Source organism: Copadichromis virginalis, linkage group LG13 (genome assembly GCF_057382275.1).
Source record: "Copadichromis virginalis isolate Kocher_CV1m ecotype Utaka linkage group LG13, C_Virginalis_male_GT1.1, whole genome shotgun sequence".
Classification (NCBI taxonomy): Eukaryota; Metazoa; Chordata; class Actinopteri; order Cichliformes; family Cichlidae; genus Copadichromis; species Copadichromis virginalis.
Window position 1 is genome coordinate 19,393,743 of NC_140630.1, and position 26,591 is coordinate 19,420,333.

At 40.8% G+C, this 26,591-nt stretch overlaps 3 protein-coding genes across 4 annotated transcripts in view; 1 reads left to right on the plus strand and 2 right to left on the minus strand.

The window, feature by feature from the left end:
* The window catches only part of rassf4a (Ras association domain family member 4a), a 28,304-nt gene extending 2,790 nt beyond the window's left edge, over window positions 1-25,514 (plus strand). For both annotated transcript variants that reach the window (XM_085477820.1, XM_085477821.1), the window contains exons 2-11: window positions 3,125-3,193; window positions 3,317-3,392; window positions 17,003-17,109; window positions 17,779-17,849; window positions 20,009-20,178; window positions 22,201-22,302; window positions 22,622-22,673; window positions 22,845-22,966; window positions 24,246-24,343; window positions 25,006-25,514. In XM_085477820.1, the coding sequence (XP_085333946.1) occupies window positions 3,141-3,193; window positions 3,317-3,392; window positions 17,003-17,109; window positions 17,779-17,849; window positions 20,009-20,178; window positions 22,201-22,302; window positions 22,622-22,673; window positions 22,845-22,966; window positions 24,246-24,343; window positions 25,006-25,075 (921 nt within the window). In that variant the 5' untranslated portion in view covers window positions 3,125-3,140 and the 3' untranslated portion in view covers window positions 25,076-25,514. The remainder of the gene's footprint in view (window positions 1-3,124; window positions 3,194-3,316; window positions 3,393-17,002; window positions 17,110-17,778; window positions 17,850-20,008; window positions 20,179-22,200; window positions 22,303-22,621; window positions 22,674-22,844; window positions 22,967-24,245; window positions 24,344-25,005) is intronic.
* Window positions 1,075-2,420, minus strand: LOC146695561 (growth-regulated alpha protein-like). Its single transcript, XM_085476730.1, has 4 exons — window positions 2,334-2,420; window positions 2,078-2,207; window positions 1,898-1,981; window positions 1,075-1,557 (listed from the first exon to the last, which is right to left on the minus strand). Exons 1-4 carry the CDS (start codon window positions 2,398-2,400, stop codon window positions 1,440-1,442), a joined length of 399 nt encoding a protein of 132 aa, XP_085332856.1. The 5' UTR covers window positions 2,401-2,420; the 3' UTR covers window positions 1,075-1,439.
* On the minus strand, window positions 14,009-15,336 carry LOC146695562 (protein DEPP-like). Its single transcript, XM_085477825.1, has 2 exons — window positions 15,252-15,336; window positions 14,009-14,848 (listed from the first exon to the last, which is right to left on the minus strand). The coding sequence occupies exons 1-2, from the start codon at window positions 15,278-15,280 to the stop codon at window positions 14,440-14,442; spliced, it is 438 nt and encodes a 145-aa protein (XP_085333951.1). The 5' UTR covers window positions 15,281-15,336; the 3' UTR covers window positions 14,009-14,439.
* Window positions 25,515-26,591: the final 1,077 nt, after the last annotated feature.

Consider the following 26,591-nt stretch of genomic DNA (forward strand, 5'->3'; position numbering starts at 1 on the left):
TTTTAAGTAGTTAGCATTGAAGTTTAGAATAACAATTCATTTTCAGTCGTGTTTTTTCAATCACTATATTTTTTTGTTTTCCCTTTTCCTAGTGTTGTACTTCTTTCCTCTTCATTAGCTGTTGGTGAAATGTAGATATTACTTTACACCTTGGCCTTTACTTGCCTCTCATAAAAACCCTTTAGTGTATTTTAGTGCATGTGATATGGTAAAGATAATTAAACTATAAACGTACTGAGTACTTCTATAGCTCTCTACCAATACTGTTATCCTGTTGCATCATCTACAAGAATCCTGTCATACCTAATAAATACCTGGTTCCAAAGGAACTGCCACTTTCCCACAACAGATAAGAAAAGTCCCTAAAATTAACTCCTGTCCTTTGACAAAGGTGCTGTTATTGAGGACTTTCACTTTCCATATTAGCTCACATACTTCTACTTTTTTTTTTCTTCTTTAAACACTGGGAGGGGGAAATGGTACAGGTCAGTGCATGCTTCACTTATTCAGCTCATGCTGTGCAAGAAAAAGTATTTATTGCTGAAGTTTCTCTCTGTGTCTGTATATTCTGCTTTGACTCCAGTAGGGTGTCACATGATTTACACGAAATCTCAAATGGATTTTGAGCTTAACTAGCTATCATAAAACATTACAAAATCCACACCCTGATCACCTAGATGTTTCCGCATCTATTGTGCAACACCACCAACCATTGTAGTCATAAAATTCAGCATACACAATAACCACTATGCACCGTAATGGTGATCAGTTTCTCCATTGCTTTTACGTTAGGGATTCTCTCAGGTAAGAGCCATGGAAAAGGATGTCATGCATCCAGATTATAAAAACAACACGTGGTTAGTTATAGGTTATAAATTTAGGATACCAATACAAAGTTTAAGTGAAAACAATTTGCTTTATTCCTGCAGCTGACTTGAATCCTTTAGTTTATTAGCTTAAGCTGAGGCTGTCTGCTCGGTGACCTCGCATATCCTGCCAAGGAATAAAATCCCTTTCCTTTCCTTCAATTATTAAGAATATCAAAGGCTTAAGCCAAAATAACACAGTCACAGAATTGTTCAGATATGTTTATTTAAAATAAAGTATAAAACATCAAGCAGTCATATAAATATAAACCACAAAATCTCGAGTTGGTCTTCCCAGCTGCATATACAGAACCATGGACTTGTTTTTTCATTTATGAGCCTCCAGGGCTTTGCTTCAATACATCTTCAATACATAGTCATTAAGAATGAAATAATAAGGAGACTTTGATGTAGAGCTTAGACAATTTAAAGAAGCTTAATGTCTGCAATGACATAAAGAGAGAGAAAAGACACAAGTGGCCTTACAGTAGTTTCTCCCCTGCGCACACTTCTCCTCTGTACATACTTGGTGTCATTTTTTTCCTTCCTTAGTCTGACTAGCTACTGAGAGTCTCAGGATGAGACTTTCCTGTTTTGGCCTTTTCTCCTCTGTCGAGTCTGCTGGCGTTGGCCCCCTCTCCTTTTCTTCCTTTGTAGACACAGTTTTGCATCACGACCCAACTGCTGAACTCTGGAGGGGGAAAAACATAAAGGAGCACAGTTAAGAAAAAGATGAGCTTAGAAAATCCAGCATTAAGTATCAGTACTTAATATCAGACCCTTTTTCTTCTTCTGATAGAAATTTGTATTCATTTGTTGTGCAATAAATTCACCTGAAACTGAAATTTGTTACTGATTCTCAAGCAGCAAAGCAGTAGGAAAGATTAAGTAGCAGTACAGTGCTTTGTTACAAAAACCGGCTGGGCAACTTATAAGACACTGTTGGTTGCAATCTACAGGAACTTTGAAGACGGGTGTATCCCCTATGTGTTCATTAGTTTACTGACCAGTGACAAACAGATAAATCTCACCTAAGCCAGCAGCGAATCAGCTGTTTGGCCATCGGCGCTTCTGGATTCAGGCACAGTGATTTATTGTTTCTTTGCAGGGTGACTCTGAAAAACACACGAAACAACACTTTTAGTTTACAATCACCTCAGTGCACACAGGTCTGAAGAGGTGAAAGTGTGTCTGCAGTATCTGGTACTCACATGACTGTGACGTTGTGACAAGTGGAGCTTGGTAGTAACACTTTGAGTGCCTTCAGTTGACCTCTGACACCCTGTTGTGTTTTTGGACAAACACATCTCCCCGGGATAAATGTGCTGCTTGACTCTCTCACTGCACAGAAATTGTAATAAGATCAAAAGTCAGCTCAGTCCAACCAACAGCACAGGTTAAGTCACTGAAAACCCTGAAAAAGAGTGAGTTTTAGTTGTAAGCATGGATAAGTGAAAAGACTCTTACCTGTGATCAGTACACAGCAAAGGCTAAGGATAGCGAACGCACAGACGGACTGAGGATTAAGCTTCATGCTGAAGGACGTTGACACTGAGCCCAGAACCACATGTTGGCTGCTTTATACTCATGCTCCTCCCCCACGTGGTGTGTTTTCCCAGCGAGGAATTTCCCTGTACCACCGTCCATCCACAGTATCAGGATACAGGAATCTGGGCAAGGATCAGGGACATCTCTCCTGCTTTTGCCAGAAAAAAAGCACCCATTGATTAATAGGTTTCCCTTTTGTTTTGTGCTGTCCACTAGATTCTGAAACAAAAAAGAAGACGACACAAGTGACACAGACATAAATGATGCAGCGATTGCTGTCTTTTTTTCTTGTCTGCTTGTTTTACTTATAATTACACATAAGATGCCCACTGAAGCGGCCATTAACCCCTTAATTAGATTAAGATGTTATTTTCTGCCATTTGCGCTGCTCTATTGCAACATGATACAACATGATGGCTGCATGCCAATGTCATGTGATTTCTCCTAAACCACTGTCCTTGCCCTTAACACCGGAGCAAATATTTTAAATCCTTTTCATTATAAGAGGAAAAAACATCCCAAAGATCTCCAACTTTGGAAAAAGTATGACAGCAAATAACACTAAGTTGCACTATTCTTATTAGATGCTTTAACTGTATTTCTGTGTTTCTGTTTGCTTTAATCCACACAGACTCTCACAGTCAAAATTATTGGTACATTAGCATCACATGCATATTTTAATTTTTGTGTTTGATGTTTTTCTGCCACAGCTGCACTCTAGTCAGAATGAGTGCGCATCAGACCTACGTGAAGCTCAGTGAGGAGAAACTCATACCAAAGTAAGTGCTCCTTGCTCCATCACTGGACAGTTTTTCCGTTACAGTAGAAATTCACATTTATTAAATTTTTATCAGTGCTCTCACTTTTAGAACTGATTCATCCTTTTGTGTGTTCATGCTCAGGTCTGATATCTTGTCACTGCTGAAGACGTACAACTGTTACCATGAAGGGAAAAACTTCCAGCTGAGGACTCGTGAGGTAGGAAAAGCGAGTGGCTCATGGACCACCTAGCAAGAGACAGTGCTGGGGGGGGGGTGACCAGAGCAGTTTTGAAAATTGCCTTGCTGGAATGCAGGACACGCTACATAAAATGGCTCACGCACATAACAAAACTGGAACCAGTTGCTATAAACCAGCGCTCTGGTTTTCAATCAAATGATGAGGGAAAAAGTCCCAAGACTGAACTGGTTTCCAATGTGGAGACGGATCTAAACACAGACCTGAGAGTGCTGTGTTTTGTTTTTTGTTTTTTTCCTTTGGGACAAGCAGTCGGCAAACCACAAAAACGCCCCTATTTCCCTCAAAATAAAGATACAAGGAGAGACAAGAGTTTCAAAATTTCTTCATCAAAGTCTGCTTAGCACAACATTTTTTTTTCTGCAAAATGTTGCTGTTGTGGGTGTAAAGCTGTTTGCAAAAGTTTTAGTTATTTGTCAGATATTCATTCTTTAGGTTTTTTGGTTGGGAGTTTCCCTTTGCGTTTACCAGCGGGTTTTTTAAGGAGGAAGCAATGTGTGAGAGAGAGAGAGAGGGCAGGGCAAGGTGGTCAAGATCTGCCCCTCTTGTTGTGCCCCTAGAGTGAGACTCACTACATTGTCACTTTTGGGAAAATCCCCCATAGCCACAGACCCAGCATGGATACAGAGGCACCAGTGCTATTACAACATTAACCATAATATTAAAAAACAAAGTGGTTGAAATGTGTAAAAAGGAAAAGCCTTAATGTGTGATAAGAAGAGATTAAATAAAACATTTTCCCTTCTAATTTCCATAAAGAATGACTTCGTACACGTTACAGTGGTGGAATGAACCACTGTAAGTTTGTAACAGTATGTCAGAGCTGATTTTTTTTTTCTTTCCCCAACTCTGCTGAACATGAAAAATGAAATTAAAATTTCTGTTTATCTAAGCTGAATATGGATTTATCTGGGGGGGGAAATACCCTACTGAAGTCCACCACATGGGATTCAAGATTCAAGAAGGCATCGGTGGGCAAGAGACGAAAACAGGGCGTTGTTGGAATGCTACTACGCAAGTAACCCCGGCGGAAGGGGCTACATGAATAGGATGAGGGACCTATGGATTCTTCGATACCCAACATCCACAATGACGGCGAAACAACTAGTAGCTCAGTGTTCCAACATTCGAAAGAAGGGACTGCTCTCACAGCTAGAGATTGACGAGGTACAACACAAATGCTACGGCAAGGAGGAGTCAGGACGCCAGGTCAGGGGGGCGATATCATCACCCCCACCCGAGATTGGGTACATAGCCCCAAGTGCGATAGGAGAAGGATCGTTGAGTGCGAGAGGAACTGACCTGAAAAATAGGATCATGGCCAAGCTTGAAACCTGGATCCCCCGTAGCCGGTTACCAAGATTACGTGAAGTACCCTCAGAAGGTCTGCTAGATGATGTTAATGCAGCACTACGGGCAATACCTACAACCACGATTACCGACACTAACAAGCTGATCTACAATACGGCAGCAGTGATCAGTGAGATGCTTGGCTACAAGTTGAACAGCGACAAGGGGCAGTACCCTCCATGGAGAAGGAGGCTAGAGGGCAAGATCAAAGTAGCACGGAGGGAGGTTAGCCAACTAACGGAGTTGCAGAAAGGTAAGACAAATAAGGTGCCTAAGAAATACAGCAAGCTGTCCATACCTGAGGCCTTGGAAACTGCCAAGCAAAGACTCACAGCCTTGGCCAGCCGCTTGAGGAGGTACACCAGAGAGATAGAAGGCAGGAGAATAAACCAGCTGTTCTCCACAGAACCAGCAAAGGTGTACTCTCAGTGGCAAGGGAACAATAAGAGAACAGCACCACCAAGGCTGGAGACGGAGCAATACTGGAAGAGCATATGGGAGAAGGATGCAACCCATAACGGCAATGCTCAGTGGCTAGTGGATCTGAGGGCAGACCACAGCGACCTCCCTGAACAGGGTCCAGTAACCATCACAGTGGCAGATATCCAAGAAAGGGTCTCCAGTCACGCCTACTGGCTGAAGAAGCTGACTGCACTCCACGAGCGTCTGGCAGCACAAATGAACCAGCTGCTAGTTAACGAGAGACACCCGGAATGGCTAACTGAAGGCCGGACGGTCCTGATCCCCAAGGACCCCAAGAAGGGACCGGTCCCCTCCAACTACCGACCAATAACCTGCCTCAGTACTACATGGAAGCTCCTGTCAGGCATCATATCGGCTAAGATGAACAGGCACATGGGTCAATACATGAGCGGGACACAGAAAGGAATTGGCAAGAATACCAGAGGCGCAAAACACCAGCTACTGGTAGACAGAACAATCAGCCGAGACTGCAAGACCAGACTGACCAACCTGTGCACTGCCTGGATTGATTACAAGAAGGCCTATGACTCAATGCCCCACAGCTGGATACTGGAATGCCTAGAATTGTACAAGATCAATGGGACCCTAAGAGCCTTCATCAGGAACTCAATGGGGATGTGGCGTACAACACTAGAGGCCAACTCCAAGCCCATAGCACAAGTCACCATCAAGTGCGGGATCTACCAAGGAGATGCTCTGTCCCCACTGCTGTTCTGCATAGGCCTGAACCCCCTCAGTGAGATCATTAACAAGACTGGCTACGGATACCGACTACGGAACGGAGCAGTTGTCAGCCACCTCCTGTACATGGATGACATCAAGCTGTATGCCAAGAGTGAACGAGACATCGATTCACTGATCCACACTACCAGGCTATACAGCAATGACATTGGAATGTCGTTCGGACTGGAGAAGTGTAGCCGGATGGTAACAAAGAGAGGGAAGGTAGTCAGAACTGAGGGGATTGAACTACCAGAAGGCAACATTGCAGACATAGAGGACAGTTACAAGTACTTGGGGATCCCGCAGGCGAATGGGAACCATGAAGAGGCCGCTAGAAAAGCTGCAACCACCAAGTACCTGCAGAGGGTCAGGCAAGTCCTGAGGAGTCAGCTGAATGGTAAGAACAAGATCCGGGCCATCAACACGTACGCCCTACCCGTGATCAGGTACCCTGCTGGGGTAATAGGCTGGCCAAAGGAGGAGATAGAAGCCACTGACATAAAGACAAGAAAGCTCCTTACCATGCATGGAGGGTTTCACCCCAAGTCCAGCACCCTGAGGCTGTACACTAAGCGGAAGGAAGGGGGCCGGGGACTGGTGAGTGTCAGCACCACAGTCCAGGATGAGACAACGAACATCCAAGAATACATTGGGAAGATGGCCCCAACTGACCGAGTGCTCAGTGAATACCTCAGGCAGCAGAAACCCAAGAAAGAGGAGGGAGACGAGGAACCATCATGGAAGGACAGGCCCCTGCACGGTATGTACCACCGGCAGATAGAGGAGGTGGCTGATATCCAGAAATCCTACCAGTGGCTGGACAAAGCTGGACTGAAAGACAGCACAGAGGCACTAATCATGGCAGCACAAGAACAAGCTCTGAGCACAAGATCCATAGAGGCTGGGGTCTATCACACCAGGCAAGACCCCAGGTGCAGGCTGTGTAAAAATGCCCCAGAGACAATCCAGCACATAACAGCAGGGTGCAAGATGCTAGCAGGCAAGGCATACATGGAACGCCATAACCAAGTGGCCGGCATAGTGTACAGGAACATCTGTGCCGAGTATAACCTGGAAGTCCCGAGGTCAAAATGGGAGATGCCCCCAAGGGTGGTGGAGAATGACCGAGCTAAGACCCTGTGGGACTTCCAGATACAGACGGACAAAATGGTGGTGGCTAACCAACCGGACATAGTGGTGGTAGACAAACAGAAGAAGACGGCCGTAGTGATCGATTTAGCGGTTCCGAATGACAGCAATATCAGGAAGAAGGAACACGAGAAGCTGGAGAAATACCAAGGGCTCAGAGAAGAGCTCGAGAGGATGTGGAGGGTGAAGGTAACGGTGGTCCCCGTGGTAATCGGAGCACTAGGTGCGGTGACTCCCAAGCTAGGCGAGTGGCTCCAGCAGATCCCGGGAATAACATCGGAGATCTCTGTCCAGAAGAGCGCAGTCCTGGGAACAGCTAAGATACTGCGCAGGACCCTCAAGCTCCCAGGCCTCTGGTAGAGGACCCGAGCTTGAAGGATAAACCGCCCGCAGGGGCGTGCTGGGTGTTTATAAAAATAAATAAATAAAATTACTGTTCAAAATGGGTCAGCTGTTCAAGAGTCCCCACTGCCATCAAGAAGGAGTTAGTGAGTCTGGATGTTCTGGATTTCGCACTCCTAAACCTTCGTCTCGAGGGCAGAAGTGTGAACAGTCTGTGTTGGGGGTGTGTGGGGTCTTTGAGAATGGAGGCAGCTCTCTTCTGGACTCTGCGACGGTAGATGCTCTGCAGAGAGGGCAGCGGAGTTCTGATGATCTTCTCCGCAGTTGTTATCACTCTCTGCAGGCGTTTGCGGTCCATAGCAGTAGTGCTGCCGTACCATGCAGTGATGCAGCTAGTCAGGGTGCTCTCCACAATGCAGCTGTAGAACCTGCTGAGGATCTTGGCCGACATACCAAATTTCCTCAGCGTCCTCAGGAAGTACAGCCTCTGCTGAGCCTTCTTGACCAGCTGTGTGGTGTTCAGTGTCCAGGTGAGGTCCTCAGAGATGTAGACGCCCAGGTACCTAAAGCTGCTCACCCTCTCCATTTCAAGGCCCCAGATAGACAGCGGTGGGTGAGGCCTCCTCTTCTTCCTCGTGTCCACTATCATCTCCTTTGCCTTGTCAGTGTTGAGGGTGAGGTTGTTGTCCTCACACCATGGCACCAGACCGGCTACTTCTCTCCTATAAGCCGCTTCGTCCCCTCCAGTGATGCCACCGATCACTACAGTGTCGTCCGCGAACTTCAAAATGATGTCTTTGTTGGAGTCACCCACACAGCCGTGGGTGTACAGGGTGTAGAGGATGGGGCTGAGGACGCAACCTTGTGGGACACCAGTCGGAGTTGGAGTGTGGGCTATGTGTGTGATTTCTGTATTATTACCGAGGGGCAACCTCCAGAAATGAAGCCAATGTGGAAGTGCCACATGAGGCTGGTTTTGGCCTCCATGAAGTTTCCCCACTCAGAACCACTTTGAGTGGGTGAATGACTCTTACACAGCTATCTGTATACTGAAGTCTTAGGGATAGTGGATATAGAGCCTTTCTGAGTTTAATTAACAGATGTCTGCTAGGCGTCACCATCACAGTCAGCAGAACGTATGAACAGGTAACTTTGACTGGGGGGCCTTCAGCTCATGCTGCGTTGCTATTCTCCCCCCAGAAAACAAACAAACATATTTCAGTTCAATTCAGGTTTATTTGTATAGTGCCAAATCACATCAACAGTTGCGCTAGGTGCTTTACATTGTAAGGTAAAGACAGAGAAACCACAACAGTCAAATGACCTTCTATGAGCAAGCAGTTGGGTGGCGGTGGGAAGGAAAAATTCCTTTTCTTTACCGGAAGAAGCCCCCCAGCAAAATCGGGCTCAGGAAGTGGCGGCTATCTGCCTCGACCCAGTGGGGCCGAGGGGAGGGAAACAGGACAAAGGCATGCTGTGGAAGAGAGCCAGAGATTAATAATTACTAATGATAAAAATTCAGAGTGGTGTATAAACACACACACTGAAAAAGAAACACTCAGTGCATCATGGGAAATCCCCAACAGTATGAACCTGTTGCGGCATAACAAAGAAAAGATTCAGGGTCCCGTAATCCAGGCCTAACTATAAGCTTTATCAAAAAGTACAATTTCAAGCTGGATCTTAAAATTAGCAAGGGTGTCTGTCTCTCAAGTCCAAATTGGGTGCTGGTTCCCCAGAAGAGGATCTGAAAGCTGAAGGCTCTATTTACAGAGGCAAAGCAAAGCAAGACCTTTCAACCGAGAGCACACAATATCCTCAACACATTTTCATTTGTTTTGAAATTTTCTGGTGGGGTCATGCTCTGGAAAGTACCGCTCATGTATCGTTGAAGCTAAAAAGAGGTCATTTGTCTGCTTGTACAATTTGTTTCAAAGTCTGACATACATAAGCCCACATTATCAGTATCCTCCTTTGTCATGCTGCTTATGACTGCTCCAGAAGCACTAAACTACTGTGAACCAAATCATTAAAGTGAGCTGGTACTGCAATAACTTCACTGTGATATGGGTGTTTTAACCTTTTCATTACCATATTGTATGAATTAGTGTAACTTATAGTTAAAGTATAGCAGTAGAATTCAGCTGACGGGGCACAGTGACTTTATTGGGTGGGTGTGGACCCCTGAGGCCCGTTCATAACGTCAGCAGTGCCTCACTTCCACTACTTTAAGTGATTAAACTGGGCCTCTTCAGTTTGTGTGTGCTGTTGGTGCGTATTTGGAGATTTTTTTTTAATTGACTTCTTTAACTAATAATATGGCCTGTTGTGTTGTACAGACTACAGAAATCTGTGCTTCAGTTTCAGTGAGGGAAATTCCAGTATTTTATTAGTCTTTTACTTATGATAAAGGTGCTTTTTACCATGCATTAATTATAGGTAAATGTGTCTGTGCATTGCATCCATACAGTTTACAAATGCAGCTTTCTACCCAGGTTTATTAGTGTTAGCTGGTAACTTAGAACTCCACCCTCTTGTTCGCATGTGGTCACTTCTAGTTCCAAGAAACCAACATGGCAGCATCCAAAAATTCAACACATCAGAGAGTGGAGCCCCAAACCCATTGATGATGTCATAGTGGCTACAGACATATGTTATTTTGCCTTTGGTTATTACTCAATATTCCAGTTAACAACACCAGCAGCAGCAGACACAGAGAGAATTTGTGTCACGGGCATAACAAGACGATGACGCATTCACAGTGACAATGACTCATACACATAAGCTAACTTTACAGGTCACACATCACCAACTCTTACTAGATTCATATTACTTATTTTTGTCAAGAACAATGTATTTGCTTTCTTGATAATTAAATATCAGCTTTATTGTAGTGGTAAAGTTCAAATGCTGTCTTATTTTAACTGAAAATACACTCTTAGTGGAGAAATATTGCTCAGCAGTAATGTTGATGCAAGGATAAATGAAAATGAATTATGTCTGTGTTTAGCTGCATGAGAACTGTTGACAGGGACTTTTGTTCGGGTGCATCACTGAATCCTAAATGCTAATTTTGCTGGCAAACAAGCTACTCAATCTGATTACCTAAAGCTGTTTTCACTCAAATGCTGGACAATGACAAACATAGTGGCCATGTAGAACAAGAAAAAGTGCCTGTTTTCACAGCTGGATGTACTCCACTTGGTTTAGGGTTAAGAAGCTGCTTGGGTCAAGTGTGCAGGGAGCAGGACACGAAGCCCAGCCATTTGCTGTGAATTCTTCATACCACTATCTGCTCAATTCTCACGCACCCACTGTTTGTCCCATTGTTTAGATTGTACTGTGAAAACTCCCATTCCTTAAAACAGTTCTGCTAGGTGAAGCTTTAATGTGCTTCTGCATGGTTGTTGTCAAGTCTGTCTCTGTTATCATAGAGTAAGTACAGTGTAACACACATTCAAAACATTACCTTTTGTTGTTTTCCTGCTTGTCTGAGTTTCAGGATTTCTTCAACTATTCTTAATCGCTCCACCTTACAAGGTGTGTACAGAAAGACTGACCAGTGCCAAGAATTCAGTCTTTTATGATGGTCGTACTACAGGAAACGCAGGAATAAGTCATAAAATAAATAAATCATCAAGCACTTTTTTTAGATTATAAACATAGTTGCCTCTACCAGTGAGATTGTGCTTTTGGTAGTGTTTGCATGTGTGTGTGCCATTCTGTCTATAAACGTGGTAGCTCGAAAACCTTTGAATGAATTCTGATAAAACTTTGTAGGGGTGGCGAGTGGGGTTGTGTTAACAGTCCGTTGAAATTGGGCTCACATCCATCAGGGTCTTCAAGGTCAGCCTAATGATTTATTGGTGGAAGTGCTACCAAAGAGCCTTAGAACTTAGAAACTGTATAAAGTGTGGTATGTATTGTCAACATATACAAAGTGCTGTATAGAAATAAATAATATCATGCCACATTTAACCTCTGACCTCTCCTTCAAGTGATAATAGTGCTTATTGTCATTGTTTACATTAACAGCATATATTGATATATCAAAACCAGTTTAACCAGTACCACATAACAATTTAAATGCATGTCCAATAATCCCAAATATGAATAATTTTTTGAAAAACTAAAAAACTTGTGATCAAAAACCTTTTTAACTTGATACTTCTCACTGAACATTTAAAGGACATTTTAGTCAAGACATCTTAACAAATGAATGCTACACATGTATTAGATCCACATAAACAAAAACAAGTAAAGCATAATTATACTCAAAATTATGTCAAGTATATTTAAACGGATTTCAGTGGGGCAAATGACAAAAGTCTGTATGTTGCACTCACTTTTATTGCACTAAAAACATCCTAAACTACGTTTAAAAAGAACAAAGAAAAGGATATTAATATATACAAAATACAATACTGTCCCCTTAAAAGTAAATACTGTCTTGGTGGAGGTTTTGTTGGTAAATGAAAGTGAATTCCACATGGTTTCACCTTGGAGTGAAAGACCCCTTATCTGATTCCAGGAGGAAACACAATCCTCTTGGAGTTGTGTCAGAAAGGGAAAAAAAGAAAACCCTGCAAATTGAAATACGCCGAACTACCCGCTGTGATGACCCCCTGTGAATAAGGAAGCAGCCGAAAGTAGTTTCTTTGTTTTGTCAACTGTTATCAAGAGCAATCTGACCACAGGGTCATGCTTCAACTTCATCCACCGAACAGTAGATATTTTGTAGATACGGCTCACAAATATTACACTGTACTGACACTCCTTGATTATAAGATAAAAGTAGAAAATTCCTCCTGTGAATTGCTAGAAAATATGTGTCTGTAATTAGACAAAGCCAGACTTGCACAATCATTCAGGTTGTCTTTGGAAAGACATATGTGAAGTGGCGGTTGGAGGCTGCAGAGATATGTGTTGTTTTTAAGAATCACTCATGATCAAATTCTAAAGGTGTAGTCAGGTGATGTGTATTAGTCATACTGGAGGAGGAGATGTCAGGTGCTTTGAGGTGGAAGTTTAGTACCATCCAGAATAAACAACCCCAGGACCTGTGAGAAGAAAACAAATTCTAACATGTACACTTTTAAAGAGTATCACTGCAATATCTGTAATAATGCAGGTGTAGACTGCCGGAGGTGTCAAATTCTCCTTTCACTCCTCAGATTGCAGAGCTAAGTTCCAAAACATGCTAAAGAGCACTTCAGCATCTGGGTTTGTCTTAAACGTAAACGGTGGATACTGTTTGGGTGTATTTTTCAGACTATAAAGGCTACCACACTGTTGTATGGTGCAACGGTTTCAGCCTGATCTAAGTAAACACTGGGCTCACTTCAGCCACTCCTGAACGTTGCACAGGAGTGGTAGGTTGGTTGGTATATAATATTGCTCTATTAACCTCCGGTGTCCGTCAGTGAGTATATAGCGCACTCTAGTGGCCGAATCCAGGTTTTGAAATGTAGCCCCATTTCTCACCGCTGGATGTCACTAGCATGCTGAGACTAAAAGAGGTCAACGGAGACGGGGGAGGAATCATCCTGGTAGATTTGTAGCTGTGATGGAAGAAGTTTGAACTTAAGTTGAAGCACAGTCAAAAAAAAAAATTTAATGGACCATTTACAAGTCGTGCATAAAAATTATTATCATTAGAATTTACTTGGGGGCGGGACACTCACTAAAATGCTTTCTATAGAATATCTTAATCCATGTTCTAACATCCGGTTAAGGAAATCCCAGAAAGTTGTTTCTGTTCATCTGGACCAAACGTTCTTCCAACTGAAAACTCTACGTCCAGGTGAATGGAATAAACCTTTTGGGACTTCTATAAAATAGTTACTTATCTTTAAATATAATTACATGTTATATTCTTTGGATCATCACCAGTGATGTTTTAATATGTAAGCATTTTACTACAAATGTTGTTACTATATCTTTTGTTGCAGTAGGTCAAAGGATGTCATTTTAACTACAGCTGTAGCTTTGGTATGATACTGCACAATATTTCACTATATTTATATTTATTATAACACTGAATAAAATAGAATATTCAGTTGACAGAAGTATCAGCATTAAATAGATGCTCCTGCAGAATGCTGACTTTCATATTTTTATATATCAGCTATCAATACTTTAAAAAAAAACATGTAATGTACTATTTTAATATTGGTTTAGATTAGTAGTGTATATTTGTCCATAGAGTGTGAAAAATGTCACTCCTTCCCTTTTTTCACTCCATTACTTTCCAGATGTCATCAGTGGGTGTTTGACTGTTGATCACATGATCACATGAGTGTCTGTTTATTTTAGCAGGAGAGTTGGTCTGCTATAAGAATGATTTCAGATTTAGAATTTACTCATTCAAGTGTTGTTTTAAAATGTTTACCTCTGTTATATAGTGTAGATGAAGTACAGAGTAAAATTCTTTCTGTAACAGGGTTTGACTAAAATATGTGCTGCTTGCCTGCGGACACAACCTCTCACACTATGGATGCAAATAACAATTGTTGTTATTGTCAGTAGACTAGGATCATCTACCTTTTTTAATAAGTAGGGTTTAATTTGACAGAAAACCAAAAAAAAGTCTATCAAAAGATCTCAGACGTTTAAAGAGGTTTTTTTGTTTTTAGAGAGTGTGACTTGACACACAAAAAAGAGGGTTTTTTAGTCATCATCTTCTTTGTGGATTAATCTCAGAAACAAAAACATGCTACTTCAGATTCTGTTGATTATTTTACTATTTTATTGCAAACTATAGCCTTTACATCTTAACAAAATATTCCTTTATGTAAACATGTAGAAGTGCAGGAAAATAAATAAGTCTTCGTTTTGCTCATGAGTCACATAGAGATTTTATCACTGAGCAAATACCAGCAGTTCACTTCCTCCTGTGGCTCCTTGTTTGGATACTCCAAAGTACCTCCAGGGTTTCCCACAACAACAAACAAACCTCTCTTTAAGTCCTTATCTGTCCAAACAGCCAGTCTACTGGGTCCTTTCCCTTGCAGTCACGTTCTCTGCTCATCCTGAGGGAAAAATCCTCTGTGCTGCTGTTTAGATTCAGACTGGAAGGTCTGGAAGTCCTTAATGTGCGCGGAGACCCGCGAGGTGCTGAGGCAGAAACTGAGAGCTTCATCTGAGCCTTTGAGAACTGCCGCAGCCTGGGGGTCCTCTGGAGTCTGACAGGGCCGTAGCTTGGGGCCTCAACAGGTCGGGCAAGAGCCTGGATGCTGGTCATGTAGTCCTCTAGAGACTGGGAGCTCTGGGTGGACTGGGAGGATGAAGGGTTGACAGGCAAGTCCTCAAGTGTCTCGGTAATGGTTGGCAAGTGAGGCAGAGACAGCAACAACTGTCTGCGTTTCATGCTGCAGCGGAGAGGAACAATAAAATAATTAGACTCTGGGAAGGGGGTTCTTTTCAAGAAAAAATCAAAAGAAATACAGATTATAGCTGTAATTTCTAATATTTGACAACTTATAACTGTGCTGCTAAAACATCTGACATAATCTGTAAACATCTCTAATTACACTCATTACCATTTTTTTAAATTTAAAAACAGGAGCTAAACTGAAAGATGTTTCCCCCTTTCCTTATTCTGTATTGTTTCCTGAAAATAATTACTTCCAAATCATTAACTTAATTTTATAACTCTTTAGTTAATGTTGAATACACTGCTAGGATTTCTCTAAAAATAACTTGTGGGGATAATTCATTTGTAGTCCTGAGGAACAGCTAATAATGAAGAAGTAAAAGAGGAATCATTCTCACCTTTGATACTTGTGTTGTAGGTTTGACATGCAGAGAGAAATAGAAGTGATGTCCAGTCTTTGCAGTTGAGTCTGAGTGGACTGGAGTGTGTATCCAGCCTTTATAGAGGCACGCTGCAGCAGAGTGATTAACCGCTAGCTCCAAAAATAGCTCAGCTGACCTAACTCGCATCTGTGTGAATTTGTGTGCGTGCACTTGAGGGTGTGTTCATGCCTGTTCAGGAAACTCAGGAGTGGTGGGTCAGCGAGGTTCAGTGGTGCAGCTGCACTGAATGTTTATATTTCCAAAACAATGAAGCCCCGTGAGCGCCTCCAGAAATCCACTTTCTGTCTCTTCTTTCCACTCTTTAACATTTATGATTGTTATCATTATGAAAATGAAAACAAGCATAATTATTCTTTCAGTCATTTCCAACCATTATGCCTCCTCCTGATCCCTTGTTATAAAACCAACAGAAAAAAATACACAAACGCACACATTTTCAATGCAAATCAACTCATTAAAAGTTTAAAAAAACAAAACATGAGGATTATGTCTGTAACGGCTCAGACGCCTGTAAAAATTGTTCATCATGTGGTTACTTCAACAATCAGTCTCATGCACACAAGTGAAATGCATGAAAGCAGAGCATACACGAGGATGCATCACATGCAAGCTGCTCAAAAAGTACATAAAATATCTGCCCTCTAATATGAATTGTTTTGTTCTTGTTTAATTAATAATTAATCTGTTTGAGCTCAGTGAAGCCACATGTTTGCATGTAACACCTCCTTAATTAGAAGAATCCATTAAAATTTATTACATTTCAGTGGAAATGATTCAATCTTATTGGAATGTATGTAAATTGAAATGTCAAAACTTGCATACATTTAAAATTCTCTGTGACTTATGAATTCCAGATATATTCAGCCTTTTCCAATGATTTTACTTTTTATTACATAAAAATTATACTTTAAAAATCGATGCTTGTTGGTTTTACTGGTGTCAGCTGAGCAGTTGGGCTTCTGAGAATTAGGAATTATTTCTTATCTGTGTTACTTTGCTGTTGAAACTGCATAATAATTTGATTCATCAGCTTTTCCCCTCAGCAAATCTGTTAAATGATATTTATTGTATTTCTGGGTAATGAATTAGTTATAGTGATGATATAACAAGTTGTTTCAGGCAAGCAGACGTCCTAAAAGTGTGGTGGATGGCTGTTATCACAGTCACAGATGTGTGGTATCTGATTTATCATTGATCTAGCTTTAATACAAAGCACATAAACCTTGACTTGTTGTTGAACCTCTGGATTTATTTTTCACGTTAACACGCCGAAGGCCCTTGATTTCTGCTTTAGTTCTGCCTTTTGTGTTTTGCATTTAGCTGTAAAAGCAAACTGTTTTGTTTTCTACATCCAAAGCACGTACGGCATAGTTTCCAATCTATTCTAATTTTAGAGTTTCACTTTTTTTTTTCTCAACAAAAACAACAAACTCGCCCCCTGCGTGTACGTGACCCACAGCAGTTATTAAGACTTTGTTCCATTTCGGCCCTCCCAGACGTGATTCATTCTTGTAAAAAGGATTGTGTGACACGCCCTTTTTTCCACAGTTTCTGAGAGATGACAGAGCTCACCCTGCAGCTGTGAGCGAATGTCCCAGCACGTACACCTGATATTAAACCATGGTGGCTGCAGGCCAGCAGGATATCCCCTCTGACAATGACTGCTGATAATTTGTTGTCATACGTGTGTTTGTGTCTGTATGCAGGAGGATGGAGAGTTTGTTCTTGAAGGGCTGCTGAACATCTACTGGGGTCTATGTCGACCAATAAGACTTCAGATGTATGATGACAATGAAAGATTTCGTTTCAGCAGGTATAACGACCTAATTAAGATGCCAGCTTCTAATTTCAGTCCATTTCTAAGCACTTTGAAGCCAAAAGCCAATGATATGTTTCTGAAGAGAATGATTGGCAGTTTCATCAATACTCAGAATAATTAAAACAATTATTCTACTTTTGAGCTAAGCTAAGCTAATCCTCTTTTTACTGTAGCATCATAATTATCTGAAAGATGCTAATCTGCTCATCTAGCCGTCTGCAAAAATGTAAATCCATTGCTTACTTAAGGCTTTCAATCACATCTCACCAGTTCAGAACAAGGTAAATACAATAACTTCACATAAACTGTAAAGATACATTAACCTTGTAAAAGCCTGAACTATGACATTAGGTGCGAGAAAATTCTCATTTTTAAAACTGGAATGTTTATGGAAATGTCTAACATTAAAAAAGTAACTATCAATTTGCAGATTTGACTTGTAATTTCTATTGTATTTGTATCATACTACAGTTTAAAAATTGCTACGTCTGACATTTTTGTGCAACGTATGGCTTAAATATGTATTGTGCAATTTAACTGCACACTGCTAACATCACACTGATAATGTAAAGATAACATAAAAACTCATGTATCAAATATGATACGCTTGGTGTTCGAGGTTTAAAAACTTTTCCCTTCGTTTGTCTTCTACAAAAACGGCAGATTTACCGTGGCGAAGCAGGTGTCAGCAGAGTCTAATAATAACTCGCTTGACCGAGAAACCGGACCAGCAGGTGAGTTTGAAACACGTGCGGCTATTCTCTTTCTCACACACACACACACACACACAAACACAAACACACACACACACACACACACACACACACACACACACACACACACGTGCTGGATTAGTTCAGATTACACACCTACTGAAGGAGATTATGGTCCCACAAGTGCTTCATTAAGCACTTTGGTAAGGTAGACTCACATGTTGGGCACATACGATCAAGAGATGCCACTGAAATCAGATCACCAGCTCTATAAATAACCAGTTAGACTTGTTAGAAAGGCCTCAAAGCCATCACTAAGCGGTTTTGATAGCATCTGTTTTCTCACAGAAGCACCTTATGACTAAAGGTAAACAACGCAGCATGAATCACCACTGAATCAGTGGTTTAACATTTTGTCATACAGTGGTGATGTGGTCCCCATTATATGACAAAATTAAAAAATATATGGAAGAAAAAATGAATATTCACAACTAATACTATATGATCTACTTTTTACTGTTATAAGTTTTGTTAGATTGTGATTGTAGAGTTGTAGTGTACTGGTGAGAGTCTCAAAAGCTAATTTGGAAAACTCTTGTTAACTTGTAGTGTAACACTGATTTGTCAGAGCTAGCTCTGAGGAGCAAGATTTGTCTGACTTTAACACCATATTAATAGCTGTTTGATTTATGATTGATTATTGGAAAAATCCTGGACATTATTGTATTTATTGAACTATATAAATTGCTTTCAAAAAATTAACTGAACAAGGGTGCTGATAACAAATCAAGAAATCATTTTACTTATTGATGCTAATAATTGTCTCATAATTGGGAAGAAAATACCACAGGGTGAAAACTAGGCTGCTGCTGCTGCTGCTCATGTAAAAAGAATGTGTCAGCAGATGAATAGTTTTTATTGGATATAAATGTATGAAATATGTTCTCCCCTAACCCCAAAATGATTGTTCACATATTTTAATGTTACATTTAATGTCAGTATGAAGCACAGGCTATTGAATCTACACTCACTGTCCACTTTATTATCCCAAAAGGAGGTCTAAGCCAGTATAACCATTACTGGATTAGACCCCCTTTTGCCTTCAGAACGGCTTTAATTCTTTATCCAGAAGGGTGCTAGAGACAATTATGAGATTTTGGTCCATATTGACATGATAGCAACACACAGTTGTTGCAGGTTTATTGGCTGTACATCCACAACTCTCCTGCCTACCACATCCCAAAGGTGCTCTATGGGATTGAGATCTGGTGACTGCAGAGAGTGCAGTGAACTCACTGATATGTTCAAGACACCAGTTTGACACGATTTAGGTTTCGTGACATAGTACGTTATCCTGGTGGAAGCAACTATCACAAGATGGGTACACTGTTGCCATAAAAGGACAGACATGATTATCAACAAAACTCAGGTTTAAATGTCACCTGCTCAGTTGCCACTAAGGGGCCCAAAGCGCACCAAAGAAATATCCACCCTGACAATCCACCACCAGCAGCCTGAGGGGTTAATACAGGGCAGGATTGATTCGTACTTTAATGTCATTTACACCAAATTCTCGCTATATTATCTGAATCTTGCAACAAACACTGACTCATCAGACCAGGCAACATTTTTCCAGTCTTCTATTGTCAAATTTTGGTCAGCTTGTGTAAACCGTAGCCTCAGTTTCCCGTTCTTAGCTCACAGGAATGGCACCTGTTGTTGTCCTCTGCTGTTGCTTCGAGATTCAACATGTTCTGCATGCCTTGGTTGTAACAAGTGCTTAATTGAGTTACTATTCCCTTCCTTTCAGTTCAAAGCTGTCTGCCGAATCTCCACTGACCTCTGACATAAACAAGGCATTTTTACCTGCTGCTTACTGGATATTTCTCTTTTATGGAGTGTTCTCTGCAAACCCTAGAGATGGTTCTATGGGGAAATCCCAATAGATCAGTAGTTTCTGCAATACGCAGACCGTCTTCTCGGGCACCAACAACCGTGTCACGTTCAAAGTCACTTAAATGTTGTGGTTGGTTTTGAACTTAATAAGGCTCTCTGGACTATTTCTCTATGCCTAATCAGGAGCTGCTCCTACCTTATTTGGTGATTAGGTATTTGCAGTTGAATCAATGTACCTGTGTTAAAACAGGTGTGTTTTTTCTTTATGTGTCTCCCTCAATGAGGTGGTGACGTGGGTGGTCAGGATGAGGATGACTCTCCTCAGCTACTCAGGACCAGGAGTGATGCTTCCTTCATGCGTGTTCAGAGGAGGTCAAAGACTCACACTGCCAGAGACCTGCAGCGCTTGCGCACACACAGGTTCTCAATCAACGGCCACTTCTACAACCATAAGGTACATAAACAGAACACGCATAACAGTACACCCGTTAATGTTTCTGGTTGTTGACACATCTCCAGGTGCAGAGGGGCAGTGCTTTCCTGTGTGGGTGTGCCTGTGCTTTTGCTGAGTTTTACAATAGCCAGCTGTGATCTCATTTCATTAATGTGCCACAGGGAGGAGAAAAAAAGGGGTTACACTGTGTTCCTGCATCAGTCTCTCAGATACAATACAGTGGGGCAAAAAAGTATTTAGTCAGCCACCTATTGTGCAAGTTCCCCCACCTAAAATGATGACAGAGGTCAATAATTTGCACCAGAGGTACACTTCAACTGTGAGAGACAGAATGTGAAAAAAAAATCCATGAATCCACATGGTAGGATTTGTAAAGAATTTATTCGTAAATCAGGGTGGAAAATAAGTATTTGGTCAATAACAAAAATACAACTCAATACTTTGTAACATAACCTTTGTTGGCAATAACAGAGGTCAAACGTTTACTATAGGTCTTTACCAGGTTTGCACACACAGTAGCTGGTATTTTGGCCCATTCCTCCATGCAGATCTTCTCGAGAGCAGTGATGTTTTGGGGCTGTCGCCGAGCAACACGGACTTTCAACTCCCGCCACAGATTTTCTATGGGGTTGAGGTCTGGAGACTGGCTAGGCCACTCCAGGACTTTCAAATGCTTCTTACGGAGCCACTCCTTTGTTGCCCGGGCGGTGTGTTTTGGATCATTGTCATGTTGGAAGACCCAGCCTCGTTTCATCTTCAAAGTTCTCACTGATGGAAGGAGGTTTTGGCTCAAAATCTCACGATACATGGCCCCATTCATTCTGTCCTTAACACAGATCAGTCGTCCTGTCCCCTTGGCAGAAAAACAGCCCCATAGCATGATGTTTCCACCCCCATGCTTCACAGTAGGTATGGTGTTCTTGGGATGCAACTCAGTATTCTTCTTCCTCCAAACACGACGAGTTGAGTTTATACCAAAAAGTTCTACTTTGGTTTCATCTGACCACATGACATTCTCCCAATCCTCTGCTGTATCATCCATGTGCTCTCTGGCAAACTTCAGACGGGCCTGGACATGCACTGGCTTCAGCAGCGGAACACGTCTGGCACTGCGGGATTTGATTCCCTGCCGTTGTAGTGTGTTACTGATGGTGACCTTTGTTACTTTGGTCCCAGCTCTCTGCAGGTCATTCACCAGGTCCCCCCGTGTGGTTCTGGGATCTTTGCTCACCGTTCTCATGATCATTTTGACCCCACGGGATGAGATCTTGCGTGGAGCCCCAGATCGAGGGAGATTATCAGTGGTCTTGTATGTCTTCCATTTTCTGATGATTGCTCCCACAGTTGATTTTTTCACACCAAGCTGCTTGCCTATTGTAGATTCACTCTTCCCAGTCTGGTGCAGGTCTACAATACTTTTCCTGGTGTCCTTCGAAAGCTCTTTGGTCTTGGCCATGGCGGAGTTTGGAGTCTGACTGTTTGAGGCTGTGGACAGGTGTCTTTTATACAGATGATGAGTTCAAACAGGTGCCATTCATACAGGTAACGAGTGGGGGACAGAAAAGCTTCTTACAGAAGACGTTACAGGTCTGTGAGAGCCAGAGATTTTCCTTGTTTGAGGTGACCAAATACTTATTTTCCACCCTAATGTACGAATAAATTCTTTACAAATCCTACCATGTGGATTCATGGATTTTTTTTTCACATTCTGTCTCTCACAGTTGAAGTGTACCTCTGGTGCAAATTACTGACCTTTGTCATCATTTTAAGTGGGGGAACTTGCACAATCGGTGGCTGACTAAATACTTTTTTGCCCCACTGTAAGTGCATGTTGTTTTTGAACAGAGTCCAGGTACATAGTGAGAGATTTCCTTTCTGTTTTAGACTTCCTGTGGAAAATGTCCAGGGCACTCAAGCCTAGGAATCCATACTGAAGTGTTGATGAAGCAAAGCGCCTCTACTAGTACTCTGTATTCTACATGGGCATTTTCTGTTGTGAATTTTTCCATTATTGTGTTCCAGACATCTGTTTTTACTCCAGCCTATGGTTCAGTCACTAACGTAAGAGTAAACAGCACCATGACAACTGGCCAAGTCCTGAACCTGCTGCTACACAAGTTTAGGGTGAGCAATAAAGATACTGGTCTCACTTCAAGTTGATTAAAATCAAGTATTTACCTTATTAATGTATTCATTTGATAAATTTTATATACTTGAAAATGTGAGTGAAGTAAGCCGTTATTATCATGGGTGATCATTTCGGTAAATCAGTGGTAAACTGGATCTTGCCACTGACAAACGCACAGTGCTAGCCTGGAGACAGCTACAGTTTCATAGGCAGCATACTCAAGGAAACCAGTCCTTCTAACCTGCTGGCATAACAGCAACATTGTTTTTGAACTAAAAGCTTTCTATGCCTGCCTTAATACTTCTGTCTTCTAAGGTGGAGAATAAAGCTGAGGAGTTTGTTCTTTACATGGTGCATGAGTCGGGTGGTAAGTGAGACCTTTCAATCTGTGTTGTTGTTTTTTGTTTGTTTTTTTTTAATTAATTTGTTTGTTTTTTTTATTTTGTGTGTGTGTGTGTGTGTGTGTGTGTGTGTGTGTGTGTGTGTGTGTGTGTGTGTGTGTGTGTGTGTGTGTGTGTCTTTGCTTATGACCTTGCAGAAAGGACACGACTGAGGGTTGGTGAATACCCACTGGTGACACGTGTACTTTATGGACCCTGTGAGAAAATTTCCAAGATCTTTATCACAGAGGCAGACCTGGGAGAGGAAGTCACATATGATGTGAGGATGGGCTTAGTGCCACTACTCTTCTTTTATCTTGTGCACATGACTTCTTTTTTTTTCTTTTCTCTTTTTTCTGTAGACGCACAACAAAACAATGGCTCAATGATAGACAGTTGGGTTATAATTAGCAAGCTGAGAAAAGATTTCCTGTTTAGGGACTGATGTAACAATGGCTAACATGACTAAATCTGTGACAACACTGTAATATAAATAAGGTTGCTGCTCGGTACATTCCCCAAATAGTCTATCATTTGAATCACTCTAAATTAAGAAAGGCAACACTATTTTTCCACAAGTAAACAAAAGTTTTACCTTTATTTAAAATAATAACTTAAAGCCAAATCTCACTTGTCTGATTTCGGTTCATTGTTCATTGACATGTCCTTTTATTATTGTCGTGTCATCTTATAGTTTTTAAAAGATTAGTGTTTTAAACAAAATGCCAAAGTAATATTTATTCCCAATTTTCTCTGGGTAAAACACAGAAGTGACTTTTGACAATTTGTATTAAGACAACTGAAAAACTGTTCAATACGTGTTCAGTTGATTATTTCAAATAAAGTTGAGGGCTTTTTTTTCTTGGAATAAATATTTGTTGATTTAAGTATTTGTAGTTTAAAGTATATTTTATTTTGTTTGTGTTATGTGCTAAGAGTGTGCATTTGGTTTAGCAGTTTGATTATCACTTTCTGCAAAAAAGTGTATGTTATGCTATGTCTGGGAAAATTTAAAATAACACGATAAATATCCATTTTCTGAGCTCCCTGCAGGCAAAACAACAATTTAATAATGAACAGTAAATGTCATATTTATTAATTTTTTTTTTTTAAACAGAGTATAAATTAGGATTAGAGTCCCAAATAATGGGTAAACAAATATCTATACATCTATATTATGTATACTATATCTATACATCTCAATGAAGTTAAGAAAGAATAAAAAAGAATGGGATGCAGACACCCCAATTACTCCTGCAGGTGTGAACACAAAGTGCACAAGTTACAGGTATTCATCTATTTGGCTATGTATATGGGCCACAATTGCAGCAGATTCCAGTCGCAATATTCACTCTCACACAAAATGCAGACCTTTCCATAAAAGCAAACAATATATCAGTTGCACTGAAAAGCACAAGAATACAATAAATAACAGTAATGAGTGCTTTCTGCCATCTTAGTGCTAAACCAGGGGAAAGGAAAAAAGCTTTGTTTTGTGTAACATTTATTTGTGGATAGTTCTCCCTCAAAATGATACGTTTGAATTTATCTTTTTCCAGGTTGCCCAGTACATAAAGTTTGAGATTCCCGTTTTAGACAGCTTTGTAGAAAAACTGAAAGAGGAAGAGGAACGTGAAATAATCAAACTGACCAAAAAGTAAGTCAAGAGTCTCTCCTCTCATAAATGTTGTAAATCTCGACTGATTTATTTCATGATGTGGAGCCAATATGCATGTTTCCTGTCAGTATTACTGAATCAAAACAAGGCAGTCACTCTTCAGTTAAGGACAGTGTCACGGTTTATTGTTTGCAAGCTTATATAATCTTTCACCTCATATGACTGAGATTTCAGCCTACTAAGCCTGACATTGTATGTACTTTTATGACTCATGTGGCCTTATGAGTCTGTTTACACAGTTCCGTGGTAAACAGACTCTCAGACTTGCTTCTCTTCTGGAGACAAAAGGCACATCATCATAAGAAAAATATTACATTGCAATGTTAAGATCAGGTTTAAGGTTGGGATAACGTTTCCATGAATTACTACAAGTCAGTGATGGAATCGCAACTGTGCCTTTCATGGTTACAGTTAACTTGCATCAAATTGTCTCAACCTGTATTCTTTTTTAGGATTTGTGTTCTAAGTAGCTAAGCTCCACTGACAGTCTGACGAACAAGTCATTCATAACACATTCTTTGTTCAGTCTTTTCATTAAAATAATACCACTCTTCAGTAATAAATGAATATGTATTTGGGTTTAAGTGTGAACATGCAACACAAAGCCTTTATTCAAGTGTTTCTTTTCCCCACCTCTGCAGGTACAGTGCCCTGAAATCTATGATACTGCATCAGCTTGAAGACAGAGCTCACACTGATGACAGAGCATGATTGTTTCTATAAGCGCGTGCTGATGTGTAAGGGGAATGGGCGGGTGCAACACTAATGATTGTTGTTTTAGTATGGGAATAGTTCCAGATACTTTAGTGAATGTAGAGGTAAAGGAGAAAAAGTGAGTCACCACTTTGTATCATCTATTCTGTCAATATTTTTACAACTAAGTGCATCACTGTTTTGATATCTTCTATTAATATATTCACATTTTGTATGAAAATCTTTACTGCACATATGGATATTTATACTGAAGTGTTTTGGTAATGTTTTCTCTGACTTGGACCTTTTTATCTAATAAATCAGCTTTAGTGTTGTCCTTCAAAAATACTGCTTGATGTCTTATAATAAAGAAACTAAGCTTGGGCTTACACACACAGCCATATTTATTATTTCCTGTGTTTCCACAGACTGAACACACATTAGCATTGTTCTTCTAAGCAGCCCTCTTTGCCAGCTACTTCCCATGAGAGGGGGGTGTGTGTGTGTGTGTGTGTGTGTGTGTGTGTGTGTGTGTGTGTGTGTGTGTGTGTGTGTGAACCCTGACCCTTTCAGCATTACACAATAGAGGTATCCTGAGAGAGTATGGCTGTTCCTTTTTCCCACAGATTTACAAACGGCAAGACTTTTGTAATATTTTGTGGCTCAACCTTGACTTTAAACACTGACCTACAATCACTCACTATTATTGTTTTATCAGATCATAACAGTAATTCAATAATGCTCCCTACTCCCAACCATTAATCTCGCATATATTCACAGAGCTCATGGTCTTACTAAAGCAAATTTAGTTTGAAAAATTGGGCAAGAGGAAGATTGGTCACATTTATCCACTACTTAAGGGAATATTGCTAAAGGTTAACTGTGTCCAGCTAAGGAAAGCTGTATCTTATGAACTTCTAAAACCCTGCAGAAATGGAAAAACTCCAAGTATAGTCATGTTTGCTGAAGTAATTTCTTTTGAGCCTTTGAATACTGGTTTAATTTTCAGTATGAAAAACATATGCTCGTGCAAAATTCCTGATAAGCATCAGAGTCTGCCTTTCCTGCAAATGGATAAGATATTCTGTTAGATTGCTATATATTAAACTAAATATCTATGCATGGAAGTTAGTAGAAACTATAAGCAGACATTGGATTTACATAGCTGAAAATTTCTGGTTTCTGATTGTGTTCAATAAAAGCAAGTTTTATTGATCATTGCAACTGAACTTGTTGCATGCATGTAAATGTTCCATTTGGGGGGGATAACAATTCTGAAAAGTAATTTCAAAAACATCAGCTATTGTCTGAAGATGGTTAAGCTTTTAAAGATATATCGTTTGCATCTATAAACAATGACTGATTCACAAAACAGGAGGTCTTGAACCACATCCGTGATCCAAATAAAACTGCTTCATAGGAAGCTGTGAAAACCTGGCCTTTGCACCCTAGCTGATAGGTCTGAGAGACTGGCAACTGATTAGCAGTAAACCAAAAATAAAAACAATTGTAATGATTTGCATTCACCAAAGAG

Bases quoted from the DNA above. Each gene is read 5' to 3' on its own strand.
- LOC146695561 (XM_085476730.1), bottom strand. From the start codon at position 2,400: ATGAAGCTTAATCCTCAGTCCGTCTGTGCGTTCGCTATCCTTAGCCTT. The intron at 2,208-2,333 runs GTAAGAGTCTTT...ATTTCTGTGCAG, and splicing joins TTGCTGTGTACTGATCACAG to TGAGAGAGTCAAGCAGCACA. The intron at 1,558-1,897 runs GTGAGATTTATC...TTCCCCCTCCAG, and splicing joins CTGATTCGCTGCTGGCTTAG to AGTTCAGCAGTTGGGTCGTG.
- LOC146695562 (XM_085477825.1), bottom strand. From the start codon at position 15,280: ATGTCAAACCTACAACACAAGTATCAAAG. The intron at 14,849-15,251 runs GTGAGAATGATT...TCTCCGCTGCAG, and splicing joins CTACAACACAAGTATCAAAG to CATGAAACGCAGACAGTTGT.